Source organism: Sycon ciliatum, chromosome 4, assembly GCF_964019385.1.
Source record: "Sycon ciliatum chromosome 4, ocSycCili1.1, whole genome shotgun sequence".
Taxonomy (NCBI): domain Eukaryota; kingdom Metazoa; phylum Porifera; class Calcarea; order Leucosolenida; family Sycettidae; genus Sycon; species Sycon ciliatum.
In genome coordinates, this window is record NC_088646.1 from 40824084 (window position 1) to 40848074 (window position 23991).

The 23991-nt window shown below is 47.4% G+C and overlaps 2 protein-coding genes across 2 annotated transcripts in view; one reads left to right on the forward strand and one right to left on the reverse strand.

Moving 5' to 3' along the window:
* LOC135816197 (3-oxoacyl-[acyl-carrier-protein] synthase, mitochondrial-like) overlaps positions 1-11789 on the forward strand; it is a 30883-nt gene extending 19094 nt beyond the window's left edge. Inside the window, exons 9-14 of the mRNA XM_065329596.1 lie at positions 4542-4656; positions 5682-5748; positions 7972-8109; positions 9458-9535; positions 10214-10284; positions 11125-11789. Coding sequence (XP_065185668.1) covers positions 4542-4656; positions 5682-5748; positions 7972-8109; positions 9458-9535; positions 10214-10284; positions 11125-11328 — 673 coding nt within the window. The 3' untranslated portion in view covers positions 11329-11789. The remainder of the gene's footprint in view (positions 1-4541; positions 4657-5681; positions 5749-7971; positions 8110-9457; positions 9536-10213; positions 10285-11124) is intronic.
* Positions 11790-12351: 562 nt separating this feature from the next.
* The window catches only part of LOC135816196 (leishmanolysin-like peptidase), a 33488-nt gene continuing 21848 nt past the window's right edge, over positions 12352-23991 (reverse strand). Inside the window, exons 13-20 of the mRNA XM_065329595.1 lie at positions 22651-22777; positions 22230-22325; positions 19024-19087; positions 18016-18125; positions 17503-17583; positions 16091-16168; positions 15038-15077; positions 12352-12992 (exon numbers count right to left, since the gene is read on the reverse strand). Coding sequence (XP_065185667.1) covers positions 12841-12992; positions 15038-15077; positions 16091-16168; positions 17503-17583; positions 18016-18125; positions 19024-19087; positions 22230-22325; positions 22651-22777 — 748 coding nt within the window. The 3' untranslated portion in view covers positions 12352-12840. The remainder of the gene's footprint in view (positions 12993-15037; positions 15078-16090; positions 16169-17502; positions 17584-18015; positions 18126-19023; positions 19088-22229; positions 22326-22650; positions 22778-23991) is intronic.

Sequence of the window (23991 nt, forward strand, 5' to 3'; positions counted from 1 at the left end):
GTATAACTTGAATTATTAACTTTTCCAACAAATTTAATGGTTCACGTCTTCAGATAGAGAGCGTATTGCACCCACTGTCTAGTCTCTGTAGTGCATTGAGATTTTGTTGATCGAACATGAAATGGATACACAGACAAAGCCAGGCCAAGTACATGGCGAGATGTCGCCAGAAGAACGTCTTCAGGTAGAGAGCGTATTGCACCCACTGTCTAGTCGATTTTGTGGATCGCATATGAAATGGATACACAGACAAAGCAGGCCAAGTACATGAGAGAGTGGACGATGTGCGGATCGACACGGCCTGCGGGTACTTCATTAAAGTTACCCGTGACATAACCAGTGCTGCCAAACCGTCCGATTTTTCGGACAGTGTCCGATTTTTGAAGGCTCTTCCGAAAACCGGTCCGAAAAGGGAAACGTCCGAAAAGCAGCCAAAATGTCGGAGATCATTACTTTCCTATGCAGAAGTCCTGTACTTTCACTTTTCAGCGCAACTGAAGGCACAAATCACTGTACATTTGCTTCTAAAAGGCTAGCGCTTGGCTGTGGAAGTGCAAAGTAACATGCCTGGATCAGGCTGGGTGGCATGTACATGTAGATCTACACTGACGGTCTGTACAGTCTACAGAGTCAGTGTGCGACCACACTCATCATTACAAAATTCATGACAACTCCGTGGTTACCATGGCAACGAAGCAAATTTTCATGGTGTTTTAGGCGATATTTTGAATTCTCTGTAAAAAAAATTGCCGAGGAGAAAAATTCGCACTATGTGGCCAGCCTTGGCGGTGAAGGGTGTCCGATTTTGGGCGAAAATTATTTGGCAGCACTGCATAACTAGGATAAAAGTTAATCACTGCAAAAACATTGCCAAGTATGTGAGCACTTTGGACTTGACAGAAGAGTGCACGGGCGACGTTGACAAAACATACCGCGGTGACTGTCACTATCATGACAGCAGGGCACATCGCACGCAGCATCGCAGATCGTGTCGAATTGCGCATCATAATAATTGCAAAATTGCTCCTGTGCATGCAAGTGGATTTCATTGCACTTCTCAGTTTGGGAAATGCTCGATTATGACAATTCTCCGTGTGAGTGCACTAGCCCTGAACAGACATGTAGGTGAACCGTTTGTGGTGTCCCATAGCCTACCTCACGACCTTCTGCTTTCTTTCTTCATCACTTGTATCTTGCAGGTATATCATCCCGTGACGACCACATTGAAGTCTGAATTTGAAGTGTGAAGATGCTTCAGCAACCACATCGTACTTTTCCATTGCTTTCATTGTGCTTCTACTGTGCATGTGTGTAACTTGTGGAGTAAACATGTGATGACATTGTATGCTGGCGCCACGGTCAGATGTTCATGCGTCTAACGTACACCTGCATGTTATGCATTGAAAAGGGTTTGCCACTTGCGATCCTGGGACGAGTATCAGGTCCGCTTTGTCCTGTGTGGGCTGTATCAGATTGCTGTTCACTTCTCTATCTGTTGGATATGTGACTTTCTGCAAGTTTCTGGTGTATGATGGCCACGTCCTTGCTTGTCACTTTGTATGATAATTATTACATTCTGTATTCGCTGCTTCCATGGCATGGTCTGCAAACTGCAATCCTTGGGCAAATGTCATGTTTTGCTATGTTGTACTTTGGCCGTCAGCTTGTCTACACGCTGTAGTTGAATTATTTTTGTTTCACAACTGACTTCCTCAAGTACGGTGGCCACTGCTTTGCATGGCATTATACCGTACTGGCAATATATGTTGCCGCGTAACGCGTAACGCAGGGGGGTGCGGCGTAACGCGCGACCAGGCTAGTGCGACAAATTTTCGTTGAGTTCGTAACGCGCGTCCGGCGGGGTGCGGCGATCTTTTCATTGCAGTTTGCACTGCAAAAAAAGGCTGAAAACTGTGAAAGCACGTGTACCGCGTGGTGAAAAGTAGTTTTTGGAGGAAGCGCTCTTCCCCTATGTCACTTTCCTTTTGATGATCTTTTTGTGAACAGATCACTCTGATAGTTAAAATATACAGTCTTCTATTGATATCGTTGTCGCCCTTTGCCGTCGGGTTTGTAACAGTTGGATAGCAACTGAATCTCTGTGCCTTCAATGTGGATGAAAAGAAAAAATGATGCGGCAAAAGCAAAAAAAATGATGCGGCAATAGCAAAAAAAGTGATGCGGCAATAGCAAAAAAAGGACTGCGGCAATATAGAAACCTGTGTAACGGCTCCTGTGCGACTTTGCATGTAACGCCCTGCGTGCGGCAAACATGTGCCAATGTAACGCTTCATGGCCTCACTGCGGCAACATATATTGCCAGTACGGTACATGAAGAATTTCCTGTTTGTGTCGTGTGCATGTGCGTATGTGTGCGTGGCCACGTGTGTGTGCCGTGTGCATACACATGTTTGTGTATCTGTGTGCGGGGTAGCGAGGCGGGGAGGGCTGGTATGTATCAGTGTGTTATTGCAGTTGCATGGCTACATACAGTACATCGCGCGCGTGGTCATCATGTTTACCTTCGGGGTTGGAGTGGGGAGGGAACGGAAAAAGAGCTGAAATTATCCATATAAAAATCGCTCTGTGAGCGGTTCTGAAAAACCTTTACTGGTACTGCCCCGTCGTAAAAGTAAGAAATTAGAACTGGCCCATTGTCCCCCCAAATGCGAACTGATCCACCTAAATCGCGAATGACGGGACCCGAACGCACCAGTAGCACGAGGTTCCTACCTGTGGATGCAGATGGGGACGTTGGTCCGGACCATAGGCCATGTACTGTACTAGCGGTAGGCTTTCCTATCAAAATAATAAATTCTACTACTACTACTACTGGTGTTACCCTATGATAATTGCCGTGATCCTGTGCCCTCCCGACCTCGTGCTACTGGTGCGTTCGGGTCCCGTCATTTGCGATTTAGGTGGATCAGTTCGCATTTGGGGGGACAATGGGCCAGTTCTAATTTCTTACTTTTACGACGGGGCAGTACCAGTAAAGGTTTTTCAGAACCGCTCACAGAGCGATTTTTATATGGATATCCTACTTATGCTAGGTACCCCTCCGCATTTCCAGAACAACGAACCTATTTGGAGATCTCCTACATCAAACAGTACATGAACATGTTCTGCTGGTTATCAGTTGTCAATTGAAAGAATGGTCGAGCAAGATCAGAAGGAGATTCCTCCGTGGATGTTTGGCATAAGATTTCCTTTCAGTTCCAGTGCATATTGTAGCATATTGTCTCGTGAGTGATGCGGAAGTCAACTGAATTGCTGGGGTGCTGGAGTTGTCGTTGAATCAAACTACCGTCACTAGTTAGACTAGACTACAGTACAGTTTGGACTCTTTGGGAGTAAGTGTTACTATTATCATGATATTGTGCAGTGCTGATTTTCACATGCGGCATCTTCTAATCAGGTTTGCTTACTTGCACGTAGATGCATTTGCATACACTGTTTTGTATCACTGTATCACATTTCACTCCATTCTAGCGTTTTCCAATCGGTTTAGGAGGATTTAAAGTACACTTTGTATCATAAACTTAGTTACCAAGGAGACAGTCTGTTGATGATCTTCAACTATTCGAAGTATAATGTACATTGCTGATCCATTCGGGATACTTCGTGGTTATTTGACGTTCTTTATCCTCAGTTTCAGTATAATAGAATGCTCAGTAGACGAATTCCAGGTCATTCTTCTTTTCCATTGTGTACTGTTCCTAGTCAGTAATGCCGTTCTTTGTGGAGTGTACACGTGCATGTGGTGTATGTTGTGTCTGTTGTGAATGGTCCGTGCGTTGGAGTACTGCCGTCGTACAAGTTCACTGCCTTTCAGGCAGTGAACTTGTACGGTGGCAGTGCCCTAGCGTACGTACCGTGCACCGGGATTTATATTCAATATAAATCCCGGGGCGGGATTTATACTGGCCAATATAACCATGGCTAGACGAGCGCTGATTGGCTGAAAACAGGCCCTCCGTACCGTACCATGGTATAACGGGCTGCAGGGGCTGCAGAATGGCATGGTGCAGTCCCTTATGCCAAGTGTCGGATTTCACTTGCCACGACTGTAAATACACACGTGACTCACGACTCGTGTGCACATACACACTCACATGCTCTCACATACGTTTACTGTAAACCCAGAAACCTTTGCGATCCTGAAACGTTCGTGATTTTCACGATGGGTGTGAAATCGCGAAAGTAATTGGGCGCGAAATGCGAAACTGTAGACTCGAGTCAATCATCAAATTGACTCCGATCGCAAACGTTTGCAGGCACAACATGGTCTGTCATCACAATTCACAAACTAAAACGGGCGCAAACGATCGGGTTTTACAGTACTTATCATTCTATTCATTACTGGATATGTTGCCATCATGCAATGCTGTTGTGAAGCCTCCAGTCCATCCCCACTTTAGTTAGTGCTCCATTATGACCATGAATGCGATTGATTTTAATTTGTCACCAGGCTCTGCTAGTGCAACTCTGTGGGTGTATTCCCATCACCAACGAACTCTCGTATATCGTTCCGTGTGCAGGGCACGTGCTTTGAGCACACACTTCAACTCTGAGCCGGAGAAAGCCTCACGGCCATTTGACTCTGAACGAGATGGCTTTGTCATGGGTGAGGGTGCCGGAGCAGTGGTGCTTGAAGTAAGGTCTTGCTGCATGCTTTCTATGTGTGTGTGTGTACGTGTGTGTGAGTGTGTGTGTGTGCGCGCATGTGTGTATGTGTATGTGTACGTGTGTGTGTGCGCGTGCGCGCGCGCGTGTGTGTGTGTGTGTGTGTGTGTGTGTGTGTGTGTGTGTGTGTGTGCGTATATGTGTGTGGCTATGTGTGTGTCTATGTGTGTGCGTACGTGTGTGTACGTGTGTATGTGTGTGTGTGTGTGTGTGTGTGTGTGTGTGTGTGTGTGTGTGTGTGTGTGTGTGTGTGTGTGCGTATATGTGTGTGTCTATGTGTGTGTGTATGTGTGTGCGTACGTGTGTGCACGTGTGTATGTATGTGTGTGTGTGTATGTGTAGCTGTAGCTGAGCACTGAACTGAGGATGCTGAGAACAAACCCGAAATCTTTTCTGTCAGCTTATCCCAAACACTAGTATTGCGCAATAGGAGTATCTACAGTGGAGCTCCCCTTAAGGCCTTGTCGGAACACCTCCAATCCGGGAACGTCTGTCTACCAGCCACCTTTCTGACAAAAAATGACCTTTCAGCGATTACGGCCCCTACAACTATTGATTTGCATAAAACGTGTTTACTTCAATGGATACGATTTAATATGACTGTATGTTCTGAGTTATGGGCAATTCCTAGTGTTGGGCAACACCCCGTCCCAGCCTGCCCCGATAAGGGTGGTAAGGGAAGTGCCCGGCCCCAACCTGCCCGGATAAGGGTGGTAAGAGAAGCCTAGTGTTGGGCAGTACCCGGTCCCAACCTCCCGGATACCAGGTCCCAACGCAACCTGCCCGGATGCCCGGTCCGAAAATTCAGTCTTCCCCTTCCTTTGACTGTGACATGTTTTTTTTACCTATCTTTACATCGACATTGTCAAGAAGCCATAATTCAGAGTCTACGCAAACTCTGGCTTGTTGTTCTCTTTCTGACATTGATAGGACTGGAAACTGTTGGCTTGAGTTTGCGTCTTTGTGTGCATGGTGTGTGCGTGCTCAATGTCCAGGAACACGACCATGCTGTGCAGCGTGGTGCTGGTATACTGTGTGAAGTGGTTGGATATGGTTTGTCAGGTATGACTGCACAGGCTGCTTTCCAATGCTCCAATGCAACCCCACTGCCACATTGTGTGTGTATGCAGTGCCTTATACATTAGTAATTTTTATGTATGATGTCATATGTAGGGGTCAAACGGGTGTACCTTTAACTAACGAACGGGTAATTTTCTTAACGGGCGGGTTAACGGGTTCCCTTTAGCAGCCATGTTTAATTTTTTTGCGCAATTTTCGCATAAATCAAGATATAATTTATCTGTTCTCGGGTTGTATTTTGATATCACAATGTGAGTCGCATAATTGATTGGTGTCTGATAGTCGCAGAGGTAAATCTACTAGGTGCGAAAATGCAACAACAATGCAGACATCCAGCGTGGAGTTGTAAATAATTGACTCCGGCTTGGAATACACGATCCCTGCAGTGTTGCTCCATACTGACTGGATCATCGAAATCCAAACGGGTACCCTTTTACTAACGGTACCTGAGATTATCGGGCGGGTACCCGGTACACCCCTTTGACCCCTAGTCATATGTATACTGCTACAGGTGGAATCCTGATAATTCGAACCTCAAAATGCCAGAAAAAAACTTCTAATTATCCGGACATCTCCACTTGAAATATACAAATAATCTACGTGGAGATAATAATTTTAATATAGCTATGAATAGGATGAAGGCCGCAGACATCACGCAACTACGTTACTTGTTTGACATGTATTTACTGTGTATTTTATAACAAAAATTGCACTGAAGTTGTATTCGTAGGTTGACACTTCGTTTAGCGCCTTCTCGCCTTTGGTTACGTAATCTTGTTACCTTTTTGCGTTTCCTCTAGTGGTTTTATTGCACTTGTATCTTGTTGTTATTTCTAACACCTTTCTATTTACAGTACTTAACTTCAGTTTCTTTGGTTGTATCCTTAGTTCCGTATTTTTCCCACTGATGATAGGAACAAGAAAATCGATTATGGGTTTTCAATAATATTTTTGTTATAAAATACACAGTAAATACATGTCAAACAAGTAACGTAGTTGCGTGATGTCTGCGGCCTTCATCCTATTCATAGCTATATTAAAATTATCTGGACATTCTAATTATCTAACCATGAACCCACAACACACAATATGTATGTCAAAATGCTCTCATGCAGTCATGGTCATGCAGAGTTGCGCTATGGACCTTAGACACAGATTTCCCGGATACTGAACTGACCGGCACAGCCTGCTCATGCAAACTGAACTGACCGATATAGTGTACACTTAACTTCGAATTACACTAGTGACTTTGCTAACTTCGAATTATCAGCACAAATCCCACACATTTTCTATGTAAGGGAGCATCTCATAAGTTCGCATTTTGTTTCTAAACGTAACGCATTTCGAAACGGGGGTAGGGGGGTAGCGCCCTTTTCGAATAGAAAAATGACTGTTCGCACATTTTCTGGAACTGTACAATCTACTACCGTGCTAGATCCCTGCAGCAAATGAGTGTGTTTAGGTGGAGATCTACTACTAGCTACCTGTGTTTGCAGATCAGCTAACCCTTGCACTGCAGGCTACTCAGAGGTGTCAAATGTCACACCAGCCTGATCAAACCGTGTACCTGGCCAGCGTTTACAGCAGTACAGTAACAATAATGTTGTTGTGGAGGAACTATGTTTATGCGCGTGTACATGTCATTGATTGTACTTGTACTCAGTAAATGCGGTACATGTACTACTGTATGCCATTCACGACCGCTCTAGCAAAACATTCATATCCATGTACATGTACATAAGCAGTATGGGGCATGGACGTGTACAGTAGATAAACACAGAAAATGTGCGACAAGACTTTCGAATAGAGGGGGGAGGTAGGGGGGTAAAGTCTATTCGAAATGCGTTACGTTTGCAAAATAAATGCGAACTTATGAGATGCTCCCTAAGTGGAATCCGTGGAACTTCGAATTAACCGGACATGTCCGGTTCGAGGTTCGAATTATCAGAATTTTTTATGTTGTAAGCGGTATGTTCGAATTAAGCCATATTCGAATTATCAGGATTCCACCTGTATGATGTCATATGTATACTGCCATCATGTCATATGTATACTGCCATGGTGTCATACTGCCATCATGTCATTTTATGTGCACATGTTGTGCCTGGTCGCATACTCAGTGGTATATCGGCCACGACATGTTTGGCAGAATTTTGATACTATCCATCTTTCCTCATGGCTGTTTGTTATTTCACAACACAACAGGCGATGCTCACCACATCACTGCCCCTAATTCAGATGGCAGTGGTCCGATGGCAGCCATGACATATGCACTGAACGATGCTGGCCTACAACCTAGTGATGTCACATTCCTTGCTGCTCATGCTACATCCACTCCACTGGGTAAGAGAGCCTACATTACAAGGTGTGTGTGTGTGTGTGTGTGTGTGTGTGTGTGTGTGTGTGTGTGTATTCACTGGCCAGAAAAATCACTTCAAATAGCTGTATGGTGTAGACCAGGCTGAATAGTGACGGTCAATTCTTCAGCCTTGCAAGCTGTTGAATGGTGCAATCCCAGCACAAGTTGCTATGGCTTCTGCTGTAGCATTGCTGTCATCGCCTCCGGCGATGGGCGTCAAAGGTCAGGTGTGTGTGTGTGTGTTTGTATGTGTTGTGTATGTGTTTGTGTGTGTGTTTGTGTTTGTGTGTGTGTGTGTGTGTGTGTGTGTGTCCATGGTACATGTGTGTGTGTGTGTGTGTGTGTGTGTGTGTGTGTGTGTGTGTGTGTGTGTGTGTGTGTGTGTGTGTGTGTGTGTGTGTGTGTGTGTGTGTGTGTGTGTGTGCCAGCTAGTTCGGTTGGTGGGTACACTCATGCCGGATAGTGTTGGTTCTGTTTCCAACGGGCTCGGCTGCTTGAAGGTGTAATGTTGTACCTACCACCTTTGTTGGTTTCAGGGTTCATATACTTTCTATTTGAAGTATACATACCTGTTAACCATGGACTACTTCTGGCTAGATTAACTCTTGTGTAATCATGGTGCTAGTGAAGCTTGTATCAGATCCACTCTGATTTAGCCACCCACACTAGTAGCAAGTATTACCTTCACTGGGGGCAGGGGTAACTGCAGTTGGATCCCAGGACGGATACCCTGATGCCGTCAATCCTTTGTCTGCACCTTGTCCTCACCCACTTACTGAGGTGTGGCGAGCCCATAAGTGGGATCATTTTCAAGTCCACCCAGAGTTTTGGTGGATCTCAGGAGGTGTCGGCCGTTGGGTGGTTCAATGGCTAATTGAGTCATCTTTCCAAGATTCCTTTTGAGTCTCTCTCCCCTCTCCCGGGGAGACCCACGTGACCAGTTTTGGCAGTGAGCAACAAGTACAAGTACAAGTGTGTGTGTGTGTGTGTGTGTGTCCTTTTTCTGCACCTTGTCCTCACCCACTTACTGATGTGTGGTGAGCCCATAAGTGGGATCATTTTTCAAGTCCACTCGGAGTGTCGGCCGTTGGGCGGTTCAATAGCCCATTGAGTCATCTTTCCAAGATTCCTTTTGAGTCTCTCTCCCCTCTCCCGGGGAGACCCACGTGACCAAGTAACTCCAATTTCACTTCAAGGTACCAGTGCATCTAGTGTCTGCTTCTATCAAAGCAGTGTGCTGTCTATACTGGTTACCCCAGCAAGTGTAGGGTGTGCATAGGTAGCTGTCTTGGCCATCCTATTCCGATGTGTTGTGTGTTGTATGTTGTGCAGGCGATGCAGCTGAGGCATCTGCCATTCGCTCAGTCTTCAAAGATCACTGTCAACGCCTGCATATTACAGCTTTCAAGAGTATGTACATCATCTGTGATTCACTGCACATGCACATGCACATGCTTGTGTGTGTGTGGGGGGGGGGGCATGCATGTGCACTCGCTCACGTGTGTACGTGTGTGTGCGTTGCTGCTACTGATGAGAATGATGATGATCATGCTCCCCGTTCGACGCCCCCTGTACCCATGCAACCTGCATCCATGCATCCATGCACCCTGCACCCATGCACTCTGCACCCATGCACTCTGCACCCATGCACCCTGTACCCATGCACCATGCACTCTGCACCCATGCGCCATGCATGTGCACAGCCCAGTGTTGGCAAGACTATGGCCACACTCTACCCGGTGCTAACAGAGTCGAGACGTATGGATTTGGTTCAGCAGCACCTTGGCTTGGATTTTGGATTTGCTTTCTTTGTACAGTAGTATAGTCCTAGTTCTATATCACTGTCTAACTGTCTGACTGTCTAACTGACTAACTGTCTAACTGTCTAACTGACTGAGTCTCAAGAGAACAGTGATTTTTTTAAATCACTGTTGTCATTCTTGTTGTCCTTGTCGTTGCTCATTGTCGTTGCTGTCCTTGTCGTTGCTGTCCTTGTCGTTGCTCATTGTCGTTGCTGTCCTTGTCGTTGCTGTCCTTGTCGTTGCTGTCCTTGTCGTTGCTGTCCTTGTCGTTGCTGTCCTTGTTCAGGTGCTATTGGTCATCTACAGGCTGCAGCTGGTGCAGTGGAGAGTATCTTTGCAATGCTAGCAGTGAACAAGGTATGTACAACCCTGTACTACTACTACTACTGTACTACATGTACTGCTACAACTACCACTACAGTCTCGTGCATGGGCAAAAAGAAACAGATTGAGTAATCTTTCCTCAGGGTGTGTTATTTTTATTTGTGGAAGAATTTGTAGCCGAGAGACCGTATTTTGGGTAGTGGTGTATAGCGGTGTGAAAGAGATGAAGTAATCAATAGTAATTAAAAAACAACCAACGCAAAGGAAAGAGCAAGCAGAAGACAATGCCATTGATCCGTGTAAACAGCAAGGGTAGTTAGAGCACGGCTAGGTCTTTAATGACACCAAGACAGCAAGACAGCATGAACACATATACAGCAAAACAGCTGTGCACAGACTGCAGCAATGTACGTGCATTGTGGTGCATTGTGGCAAAGTTGAAATCGATCATGTACAGTGCTGCTCAATGGAATCCGATCACACGCAGCAGCAGCAGCAGCAGCAGAGCAGTTCACAGGTCTGGGGCTGTACAGCGCCCGGTGTGCAATTGACTTTCTTGATGTGATTTCATTGAGCTGCACTGTACATGTGAAACAGAGCCGTTATGCTCGTCTTGAGATAGTCACCTGGGCAAGTAGTTATTTGACAGAACTGTAAAAGCAGTTGTGTCCTTTCTGCCCAGTGTTTTCATGGAGTTGCGTTTCTGCTGCCCGTGCCCTGACCTAGTCATTGGTCTGTTGCCCATACTCTAACCCAGCCATTGGTCTGCTGCCCGTACTCTAACCCAGTCATTGGTATGTTGCCCATACTCTAACCCAGTTCTTGGTGTACTGTGTACATGTCTTTGGTCCCTACACCCCTGGCACTCTGCAGGCACAGCTACCAGCGATACGCAACTTGAATACGCCTGATACCGGTAGCTGCACACATGATATGAACTTTGCTCGCCAGAATGTGTCGTTGCTTAACAACGCCAGCGAAGGCAGCACAGTGCCGGTGCGGCGTGTGGCTGTGGTCAATTCGTTTGGATTCGGCGGGACTAACGCCTCGCTGTGCATACGCTCTCTCCCATCTTAGCAACCAGTAAGTGAGAGTGGGTGAAGTGACCTACACTGAGCACATGTCTTCTGTACCCATTCTGTTGACGGGATGATGCAGCAAACACGTTGATCAGAATGTTGTTGCCTGATGATCGTGACTACCGTAAAGTACCGTTGATCCCCCCCCCCCCCCGCTATGTCGCTTCCCAGCTGTGTTTACGGCAGGGGGCGGGAATTAGATCAAGGCTGTCAAGTGCAGTACGATGTACAACAACGTGGAAGTTCAGACTCCATGAGCTGGATTGTGCACATTTTCATCCTGCACTCGCACATTATGTGTACAGCAGTGCATGCGTCGGTTCGACATCGTATTTCGTTGTATACGCCGAAGTCGCTTCACAGGCAGAAAATCGACAGTGGGCGGCAATTAGAGTGGGGGCGGATCAATGGTACTTGACGGTACCGGTACGTGAAACTCGGAGTTAAAGTTGAAGCAAATTACCCAGGTTTAGGATTCATGCCGGGATTCTGGAACATAGAGGACCTGAGACTGGACTGAGGAACAAGCCAGCCTGGCCTGGGTCATTTGTGGTGAACGTATAATATTATTTGCTTCACTGAAAAAAGGAAGAGGAGATTTGGCACCCAATACTGCTGCATTTGCAGTAATACTAGAAGCCCAGAAACTACACATAGCAGAGTGTTAGCTTTACACTGTGACATGCTGCACAGCACATGCTGCACATGCTGCACAGCACACAGCACATGCTGCACAGCACACAGCACATGCTGCACAGCACACAGCACATGCTGCACAGCACACAGCACATGCTGCACAGCACACAGCACATGCTGCACAGCACACAGCACATGCTGCACAGCACACAGCACATGCTGCACAGCACACAGCACATGCTGCACAGCACACAGCACATGCTGCACAGCACACAGCACATGCTGCACAGCACACAGCACATAGCACATAGCTGCACATAACATAGCAACAATGGCTGCTGCTTCTTGCATTATGTACATGTACACAATACTTCGGGTCCGTGTGGCAGCTTGTTGATAGATAAATTACTAGGGAACTGCTAAGAGAAGTCGCATTGCTAAAGGAAAAGCAACAGTTCAGCACGTTCTGTAGCTGCCTCTATCTTGCAGTGTCCAGCACTAAGACTTCTAAGATTCTAAGATTCTAAGCAGCATCTATGCTATAGTACTGAGTGCTGGGAACATAGTACGTACGCAACTGTACTACCAAATAAATCTTGAAAAAATTACCTAGAGCCTTTAACCAATTCAAACTGTGTACTGTGTTGTAAGTAATTACAATTCTATTATATTTCATAACAAAGAGAAAACAGTGGAGTCGTAAGTATGCTACCTGGTTGTACTAAGCCTAGAAGAGATACAAATGACGTATGTGAAGTAAGAAGTTCAAGTGTCGAAATGGACTCATCGCCTAATACAGCCAGGTTGTAGACAATTCACATGCTCTATCCGCTCTCTCTTTCTCTCTCACATGCCTCCGATCGTCTTCGTTTGGTTAGTTGTAGGCCAATAAGAGCAATGACGTGCTGAAGATGGTGAGGAGGAGAAGCTGCGAAAGTGACATAGATGGACTAGTAACAGTTGCACCGCTACTAGTAGTTGTCGCGACTGTTACTCCTCCTCCTGTTGGGGTGGTAGCGGTGCTCACTGCATGGCAATGACATCATGGAGATAAGACACACCACAGCAATGACATCATTAAGATGACATCATGGAGATAGGACACACCACAGCAATGACATCATGGAGATAAGGCACACCACAGCAATGACATCGTGGAGGTAAATACACAATAGCAATGTATGTACATTGTTCTCTTGTGCCACTGGTTCCACTGCAGTCTGCATCACACCCCTCATGTGTCTTCTATACTAACACATTACTGTGGTTAATAAGAGGCTTGCTTTGAACAACCATGTATACTCAAAGATCTAACCGGTAACGTGCATGATGTGCTTATACGCCATGAAATATACTTCCTCCGTTAACAAAAACTTCGTGATGGATTTTGAGGGGCTGATTTGGGCACAAACTGCCGTGAAATGAGTCGCAATTACTTTCTTGGCCTTCCCTGGCATGCCATGAAAGAGGTACGATGCAAGGAAAGCGACCTTTCACAAGCCGAGCGGAATCGATGGTTGCGCTGTGGAAACATAGGTGATGACAGTCATGGCGAGCGAAACTGAAATACCACTTCTCCGAGGGGATATTGCGCTGCTTGGCCTCTCTACCACTTTAGCACCGAGTAAGTTGGAGAGTGATAGAGAGCGATAAAACGGAGCAGCGAGCCCACACAATGAGCGAGTGAACAAGGAGCTGCTCCGATCATACGGCTCAATGAAAATAATTCTGACCTCAAGTTCCTGTTCAACCTGTGCAAAACGCAGATTCGAATGCTGATGACCATGCATTCTTTCAGAAGTCTGCAGTCCGATGCGAGTCTCGTGGCTAAAGAAAGTCGACAGGACTTGCTAGCCGCTGCCGTTCAGTGCTGGCAGGGGTATCCATTAGAGAAAATGGAATCAGTTTGGCTGTGCCTTTACTCCTCCTTTCGCGAAGTTCTGGACAGCGAAGATGAAACCAGGGAGTCGTAAAATATTTTTCACGACTCCCTGGTGGAAACGAGTACATGGAATCGCCACCGCGGCGGATCACGCAGATTGAAAGCCAACTTACTTGAACGACGGCGACATCAAGGTCAGCGGAGTGTGATCAAAGAAGCCGAGGCAAGGCTGAAACGAGCTGAACAACGACTCGAGAGAGATGACGACTCGCGTGCATCAGATGACGACTCGCGTGCAACAGATGACGACAGCGACGCAGGTCAAAAATGAGTCGAGCGAAAGCGACGCAATCTGAACTCTCTGCTCATTCCGCCAACAGTTTCTCTTGTCAAGACGCTGTACATAGGCTGAATCACCTTCGTCCAGTGATTTGCAGGTGATACAAACTGTTCTTGACCTGTTCTAAGCGTTTTCATATCCATCAAAATCCATCACGAAGTTTTTGTTAACGGAGGAAGTACTGACAAAGTTAGCATAGCCATGTCCCACAAATGCTACAGCTGCTACAGCTGCTGCTCTTCAATACGTGACTCACCAGCAAGCCAGGCAACTAAGCAGCCTGCCAGCGGCCCGCCAGCAACAGCTCGACAGGGCACAACTAGGCACAGCTTGCTATCACTGACTGCTACCACTGCTATGACTGCTATGACTGCTATCACCTCCACACTGGAAATCTGGCCACTTGTTGTTACTAGATCTTCTTGATTCATTCAAAGTGGCACTTGTTGTTACCACAGGCTAGTATGCCGTCATCATGATGATAATACAAACACCTTGCAGTCCTACCTGCTCTTTCTCTGTAAATTTTACATTTCGGTTCGGTCAAGTACTACTGCACTGTATTTCCCCGGATATAAGTCACACCACTTCACACTGCTTCACACTAAACTTCAATGGCAAAGAAGGGGGTGCGACGTACAATCGAGTGTGACTTCCTACTTCTGTGAATGTATTGAAACAGTTTGGTTCAGACCTGAAAATGGGGTTGCAACTTATAATCGAGTGCGACTTTTTACCAGGGAAATACGTGCAGTGCTTACAAGCACCATCTTGGTCCACTGCATAGCAACACTGCATAGCAACACTGCATAGCAACACTGCATAGCATGTAGGTATTAGTTGTCTTACCTCCAGGCCCTGGCATATGGGTTGCCTGACTGCTTATAGTCTGTAAGAAGAACACAGAAAACACAGAAATTTCCAGTGTAGTGTTATGTGAACTTTGTTTGAATCAGTGCTGTCGGTGTGTGGTTTGCAGTACAGTAAGGCTGGCATTGTGTGCTTCACTACACCCCACACCACTGCACCAAACACCAAACACCACCACTCCACACTGCACAAGTGCACCCCACATTGCTGAACTGTACTACACCACTTCACGAAGGGAACTCACGACGGCCACTAACACCCGGGAAACCCTAGCGGCAGATGTAGCACCTAACGGTGGGGGTGAGGGGATAAGTCTCACAACCACTGGTACAAGTGCCGAGAAAGACCCATTAGCCGCATCCATGTACCCCTTGTGCCTGGCCACAAGTTCCCAGTTGACTGTGGGTAGCAGCACGGCTGGAAAAATCACTCCCAGGCAGGACTTGAACAAGGTACCTCTCGTATCTCAACAATGGTCATGGTCTCTGACCAACCTCCTGTGCCTGCACTGCCTGCACTGTGCCTGCACACTTTAAGACTACACTGCACTGTGCCTGCACTGTGCACTGTGCCTGCACTGTGCCTGCACACTTTAAGACTACACTGCACTGTGCCTGCACTGTGCACTGTGCCTGCACTGTGCCTGCACTGTGCCTGCACACTTTAAGACTACACTGCACTGCACTACATTTGACTACACTTCACCACCGTACAATAAAAATAGTTGTAGAAAAGCAGTCACGCGGCATGCACGGCTGACTGTAGGAATTGCATGAACAGGCAAACAGGCCACCAGCCTGCACACTATAACATTAGTCCATGTACATGCACACACACACACCACATACACACCACATACACACACACACACACACACAGCCTATACACGTACTCCTTGCAAAGTGCAGACAGTGAAGCGGGAGTACTAAAATATCTGGTATTTTATCACCCCTGGTGTAAAGTGCAGAGTGCAGAGTACATTATGGCTGGATCTCTCAGTAGAGGCGCGCGCCACACAGCACATTGGCTTACACTGCAGGCTGCGGCATAGCTGGGACATACGATGGAGCCGGTGTATTGTAGTCCGTCCGATGTTTGAGAAATCGCCACCTACACAGGGCAGAAAGCCGTGAATTGTTTTTTAAACACACTACAAGTGCAATGAATTGTTCACACTGCAAGTGCAATGAATTGTTCACACTGAAAGTGCAATGAATTGTTCACACTGCAAGTGCAATGAATTGTTTACACTGCAAGTGCAATGAATTGTTCACACTGAAAGTGCAATGAATTGTTCACACTGCAAGTGCAATGAATTGTTCACACTGAAAGTGCAATGAATTGTTTACACTGCAAGTGCAATGAATTGTTCACACTGCAAGTGCAATGAATTGTTCACACTGAAAGTGCAATGAATTGTTCACACTGAAAGTGCAATGAATTGTTCACACTGCAAGTGCAATGAATTGTTCACACTGAAAGTGCAATGAATTGTTCACACTGCAAGTGCAATGAATTGTTCACACTGCAAGTGCAATGAATTGTTCACACTGCAAGTGCAATGAATTGTTCACACTGAAAGTGCAATGAATTGTTCACACTGAAAGTGCAATGAATTGTTCACACTGAAAGTGCAATGAATTGTTCAAGTTGGCAATCAGAGGAGAACGTTCTCAAGGTATTCCCTAATATGAACTGAGCGCATACATGCACCTAACTTACCCTGACCCCTTTGGTGCCTAACTGAGCATGCGCTGCGTGCCATGGTCACGATCACATTGATCCAAACTTGAAATTTCAAATGCAACCCCACAACCTTTTTTCTCTATAGCTATCAATAGGCCAGCTACTAAGGGGTCACAAAATCCGGCATCCGAGACGTACGACACCGGCTCAGCGACCAATTTTGGTATGCAATGTCAGCATAGGTGGAAACTGACCTACCAGCACCAAAGGGATAATTTATATATAATAGCTTACAATGTAGCCAGTCAATAAAGTTGCATGGCATTCTGCCGGTACTGTACTTCATCAAGCAAACAGGCAATGCTGCTTTCTCACCAGCCAAGCCGGCCTGGCTCTCACAGAATGCGGGAACTCCGATAGTCACTACTGAGCAAACAAAACGCTGTTGTTGTCCGATTGACCCGTGATCTCCACAGTGCATGTGATTGAATACTGCAGTTGGTAATGGTAACACAGTGCATGCCTGGACTGGCGGAAGCAGTTATTGATCCCATAGTCTTTCATACTCCGTGTAAGATATGGCGGGTAGTAGTCGGGTACGCATGACCTCCTCGGCACTAAACATGATAAACATGGCTTGGTGATCAAACCGTTGGTCCGACCATGGCCTGACCCCCATGGCCTGACCAACCGCCCCCCCCCCCCCCCTGCATGTACAGTTGTGCAGGATTGCGCGCCTTTGTGCAACTCACACTCACCTCGGCACCAGCTCTGCCAGTGCAGTCTATATCTTGACTTCCAACACGGATCGTGATGCTTGATGGAGCTGAGCAGAAGGTCTGTTTACAGCAAAATCCAATCAAATACAATCATACGAACTACTCTCAACAATGATATTTGAGAATTGCTTGAGTTGTTGATGTAGTGGATGGACTCTGTGAGGTAGACCTGGTTCGGTTGTCAGTAGCAGTGTCAAGAACAAAGCAAGCTGGCATAATGGGCTCTCAAGTTACCATCTCCAGTGCAAGCCGGCTGTGCATCACAGACCATCTGTCACACTGTACGCCTGCAGCGACCACTTCCTACCAAAGCCCCTTGGGCCAACTTTGATAGGAAGCTCTCACCCCCCCCCCCCCTCCAGTCCACTCGCTACCACCCCCCTCCCCTCCAGTCCACTCGCTACCCCCCCCCCCCCCCCCCACTTGCCAGCATTACTCTCAGTGTAATCATACAGTGGGTGCAAGTTACCTACGTGTACATGTACTACTCACCTGGTAACAGCCTGAGCCAAATGTTGACTGCACAAACTGCCCGTTGCTCCATGGACGACCATGAGTAATGCAACGTGAGCCAGCTCCATAGAATTCCAGAGAAAGACTATCTACATACAGTGAAGCAGTACAGACAGTCACACACAGTACAGTACAGCCATCATATCTCTAATGTTACATGTTAAGCGATACAGACAGTTGCACACAGTACAGTACAGCCATCCTATCTCTACATGTGAAGCGGTACACACAGTTGCACACAGTACAGCCATCATATCTCTACATGTGAAGCGGTACACACAGTCACACACAGTCACACACAGTACAGTACAGCCATCATATCTCTACATGTGAAGCGGTACACACAGTTGCACACAGTACAGTACAGCCATCATATACATGTAGCACTACGCATGCGGATATGCAGATATGATCAAAAGTGTGCATATGCCGATGAAAAGTGAGAGGGGGGGGGGGGGGGGGGGCAGAGAGATATACCTACAGACAGACAGACAGCTAGCCAGACAAACAGACAGAGACACAGACAGAGACAAAGAGACTGTGTTTGTAGCTCAGCAGCCACCACTACACGTCCATTCATAAGGGTTGGTTTGACTTGCAGCAAATGAACATGTAGCTGCTCTATACATCAAGTAACGTATTTTTCCGGTTATAAGTCGACCTTTTATGACTGAAAATAGCAGGAGAAAAGGTGGGGGTCGACTTACAACCGGGATTCGACTTATAACCGGGAATTATCGGTATCTTCCAAAAATAACCTGCACTGAATACACGAGTGCACCAGGTGTATGCATTTTTGCCAAGTTTATTTGCCTTTTTCAAGGATTTGGATGTTTCAGAATCCAATGAGGAGTGTGTATGTGATTTGTTCATGTGTTAGTAGCAGGGAGCGGTTAGCAGTGCTTCGTTGGGCAAAAACTTTAAAAACATAATTAAGACCTCCGGATACGGGGGGTCGACTTATAACCAGTAAAATACGGTACATACTTGTAGGTGCGTTCTTGCTCTCGTAGCATTCCGTCCGCTTTCCAGATACGGAGTCCTTGAACGCCTGAGCAACAACAACGACGACGACGACAACAACAACAACAACAACAACAACAACAACAACAACAACAACCACAACAACAACAACAACAACAACATTGGCGATGGTCCCATCGTGAGTATAAAGAATTCAAATTCAAACACCAAAAACAACAACAACAACAGCAGCAGCAGCAGCAGCAGCAACAACAACAACAACAACAACAACAACAACAGCAACAACAACAGTGTAGCAACCATCGTGCAATCAGATAAATCAGAATTGGTGAGCTTGCGTGTATATTGCTTGCATCTTCAGACACAACCTTAGCCAGGCACTGCTATTTGATTCCCGTAGAATCTCGCGGATACGCCCATGGGCTTATCTGTTTCACAAGGACATTTCGGTGGGCTTGTACAAGAACATGGGCATACGCGGGCATGGGCTTATACGCTGACACCAACACCGTGCTATTGAAAAGTACCAAGGAAGTGAGAAGTACATTGCTGAAAGCCACTTTGCAAACAAAAACAACCAAAGATTGTGTTGAAATGTACAAAAAAAAAAAAAAAAAACCTCTACATGTACTACGTACATCATACATGTACATGGTACACCCAAAAGAGTCCATAATTTATGGACTCTTGGTACGACTTAGGCCCATGGGCTTGTACGACGAAGCCTTGTGATAATCGAACTTTCCCTGGGCTTATGTGCGGGCATGAGCTTATGCGCGGGATTCTACGGTGGGATTCTACGGCGGGATTCTACGGTGGGATTCTACGGCGGGATTCTACGGTGGGATTCTACGGTGGGATTCTACGGTGGGATTCTACGGTGGGATTCTACGGTGGGATTCTACGGTGGGATTCTACGGTGGGATTCTACGGCGGGATTCTACGGCGGGATTCTACGGCGGGATTCTACGGCGGGATTCTACGGCGGGATTCTACGGCGGGATTCTACGGCGGGATTCTACGGCGGGATTCTACGGCGGGATTCTACGGCGGGATTCTACGGCGGGATTCTACGGCGGGATTCTACGGCGGGATTCTACGGCGGGATTCTACGGCGGGATTCTACGGCGGGATTCTACGGCGGGATTCTACGGCGGGATTCTACGGCGGGATTCTACGGCGGGATTCTACGGCGGGATTCTACGGCGGGATTCTACGGCGGGATTCTACGGCGGGATTCTACGGCGGGATTCTACGGCGGGATTCTACGGCGGGATTCTACGGCGGGATTCTACGGCGGGATTCTACGGCGGGATTCTACGGCGGGATTCTACGGCGGGATTCTACGGCGGGATTCTACGGCGGGATTCTACGGCGGGATTCTACGGCGGGATTCTACGGCGGGATTCTACGGCGGGATTCTACGGCGGGATTCTACGGCGGGATTCTACGGCGGGATTCTACGGCGGGATTCTACGGCGGGATTCTACGGCGGGATTCTACGGCGGGATTCTACGGCGGGATTCTACGGCGGGATTCTACGGCGGGATTCTACGGCGGGATTCTACGGCGGGATTCTACGGCGGGATTCTACGGCGGGATTCTACGGCGGGATTCTACGGCGGGATTCTACGGCGGGATTCTACGGCGGGATTCTACGGCGGGATTCTACGGCGGGATTCTACGGCGGGATTCTACGGCGGGATTCTACGGCGGGATTCTACGGCGGGATTCTACGGCGGGATTCTACGGCGGGATTCTACGGCGGGATTCTACGGCGGGATTCTACGGCGGGATTCTACGGCGGGATTCTACGGCGGGATTCTACGGCGGGATTCTACGGCGGGATTCTACGGCGGGATTCTACGGCGGGATTCTACGGCGGGATTCTACGGCGGGATTCTACGGCGGGATTCTACGGCGGGATTCTACGGCGGGATTCTACGGCGGGATTCTACGGCGGGATTCTACGGTGGGATTCTACGGTGGGATTCTACGGTGGGATTCTACGGTGGGATTCTACGGTGGGATTCTACGGTGGGATTCTACGGTGGGATTCTACGGTGGGATTCTACGGTGGGATTCTACGGTGGGATTCTACGGTGGGATTCTACGGTGGGATTCTACGGTGGGATTCTACGGTGGGATTCTACGGTGGGATTCTACGGTGGGATTCTACGGTGGGATTCTACGGTGGGATTCTACGGTGGGATTCTACGGTGGGATTCTACGGTGGGATTCTACGGTGGGATTCTACGGTGGGATTCTACGGTGGGATTCTACGGTGGGATTCTACGGTGGGATTCTACGGTGGGATTCTACGGTGGGATTCTACGGTGGGATTCTACGGTGGGATTCTACGGTGGGATTCTACGGCGGGATTCTACGGCGGGATTCTACGGCGGGATTCTACGGTGGGATTCTACGGTGGGATTCTACGGTGGGATTCTACGGTGGGATTCTACGGTGGGATTCTACGGTGGGATTCTACGGTGGGATTCTACGGTGGGATTCTACGGTGGTGTACTGGAGCATACACTGTAAGTAACTTGCATCCCCGGACACAACACAATCGACTGTGTCGACACAGTCGACACAGTCGACACAATCGACACAATCAACACAATCATGTCATATGGACTCCGTTCTGACAAACTGTTACTTTCTGACTTGGGCTCAGTGCAGGCAGTACATGATTGTAGAGTTGTGTGTTCTGGACGGTTCATCAGCCTGGGCAAGTCTTGACGGCAGGGTCACTGCAAGCTCAAACACCAAGAAACCAATTTCCTAGACAGCATGGCTGGGTGATGGGGTAAGCAACAGCATTCGGCCCTGTACGGATTTCTCATCGACTACCACTGCATAACTGCGCTCTCCAGCTGACCTCGACACGACGTTGCCACAGCACACCATCAGCAAAGAGACACATCCATTGGTACTGAATTACTTCATACAGCTGTTTCGAGTATAAAACTCTCGTCAGTGAAGGTAGATAATTATTGTTGAGGTCACATTAACTTCTCATGCCGTGTGCTGCACACTACAAGACATTGGGTGCTAGCTTATCAAAACACATCATAACCACAAGTACTGCGGATCAATGAAGCAAGGTCAAATGTTAAAACCAGGGAGTAGTAAAATACCTAAAATACCCGAATATTTTACTACTCCTTGGTTAAAGACAATCCTTGATCCTATGCTTTACTTACTGTGTAGTAAGGACAGAAATCAGCTATGGATGTGCCACCACCGTAGCGACTCAGCAAGGATGGATCAACCCCGGGCAACAGAGCTGGTGTCATGTACTGTTGGACACGCAAAACACACACATACACACACACACACACGTGCACGGACGCAAATGTTAGTAGCATTGTACTTCTGAGTGTACACAAGACAGAGGGAGGATGATGTGCTGCAACTGTGAGCTTCACACGTAGTCACGACCATCAGGCAACTGATGGCTCCAAAACGGGCAGCCTGAACACAAGACCTTCTGAGTGTAAATTATAGTTTCCATTCCTATCTGCAAAAATCCAGCCTAAATCGTTCTAATAAAAATTGGTGAAATTCTAGCCTGGCCGTTCTCTGGCATCCGACAGTACTGTAGCATATGTCACAACTACTCACCCTGTACAGAGTGGGCAAGCCAGTAGTGAACTGCGCTAGATTGCACACTGCCTTGGCACTGTGGTCAACGTTGCAGAAGAAACGACGGCTCTCCGTAGCCAAGTTGAGACAGAATGGCTGAACACCTCTGAACCGCACAAATGACACACGAGCGCATGTCCACACGCATACACACACGTACACACCGCACCTTTGCAAGTGTGTGACTGACTGTACTGGATAGCATGCACTGAAGTACATGACATTGTCTCTAATGCCTACAAGTACAAGTAGAACAAGATTGTAAAGGGTCTGAGCACAAGTACACTGTAGCCGACATGCATACCAATGATTATTACTAGGGATGAAAGGGGTGAAAGGGGTGAAAGGGGTGAAAGGGGTGATCCGGGTACCCTGTTTAGCTGCTGATCCGTTAGCAAACGAGTCACAGTACCCGTTCGTCGTGTACAACGGTACAATACGGTATTATCAGCTGGCTTGTACAGTCGTAGAGTTCGATGTACAGTTTGAATGTGTTGTTGGTTGTTCGATCCTGCTACATAATGACAATTTTGACTATATGGTAGTGTTGTACATGTGCCTGTACGTGTTATCTCTTCGTCGTACCTGCTGCCGTATTTGTGTCTCTGTGTGTACATGTGGCTGCACGTGTTGTCTCTTTGTCGTATCTGCTGCTGTATTTGTGTCTCTGTGCTGCTGATCCGAACATGCTGCTGCTGCGCTGCTTTGTTGCTGACACGTGCACCTTTTTGTGCTGAGTACACCACTTTTTGTGCTGACGAGGGCACCAATTTCTGATATCATGTTTTCCTTTTGCCATGTCAGTTGTCAGTCGTTCGTTGTCAGTCGTCAGTCGTTCGTTGACAGTCGTCAGTCATTCGCTGTCAGTGTTAGTTCTTCATTATGAGTTCTTCCGTCGCCGCTTGAAGTAAACTAATGAAAAGCTCTCTCTCTCTAGCTCTAGAGAAAAACCACTTGACAAGTTCGTTTTGATGTGTGGCCTGGCGAGGGTAACGTAGAAGAGGCAGCTCGTCCTCCCTTCCGAGACGACAGTAGTCTAGAAACTAGGTGAAGTGTTTGCTTTCTCCGGCCTTGCTTTCTCTTTGCCTTGTGTGGGTCGGCCGAGAGTGCCTTGTGTGGGTCGGCCGAGAGTGCCTTGTGTGGGTCGGCCGAGAGTGCCTTGTGTGGGTCGGCCGAGAGTGCCTTGTGGAGTGGTGAAGTGACTGTTTGCTTTCTGTTTGATTTATGCACCGGAAAATCTGCAAGCTAGTCATGGACTGAGCTCATGAGAGATGGTGAATGCATGCACGTACGTGTACATGACTGGACCCGGTGGCTTAT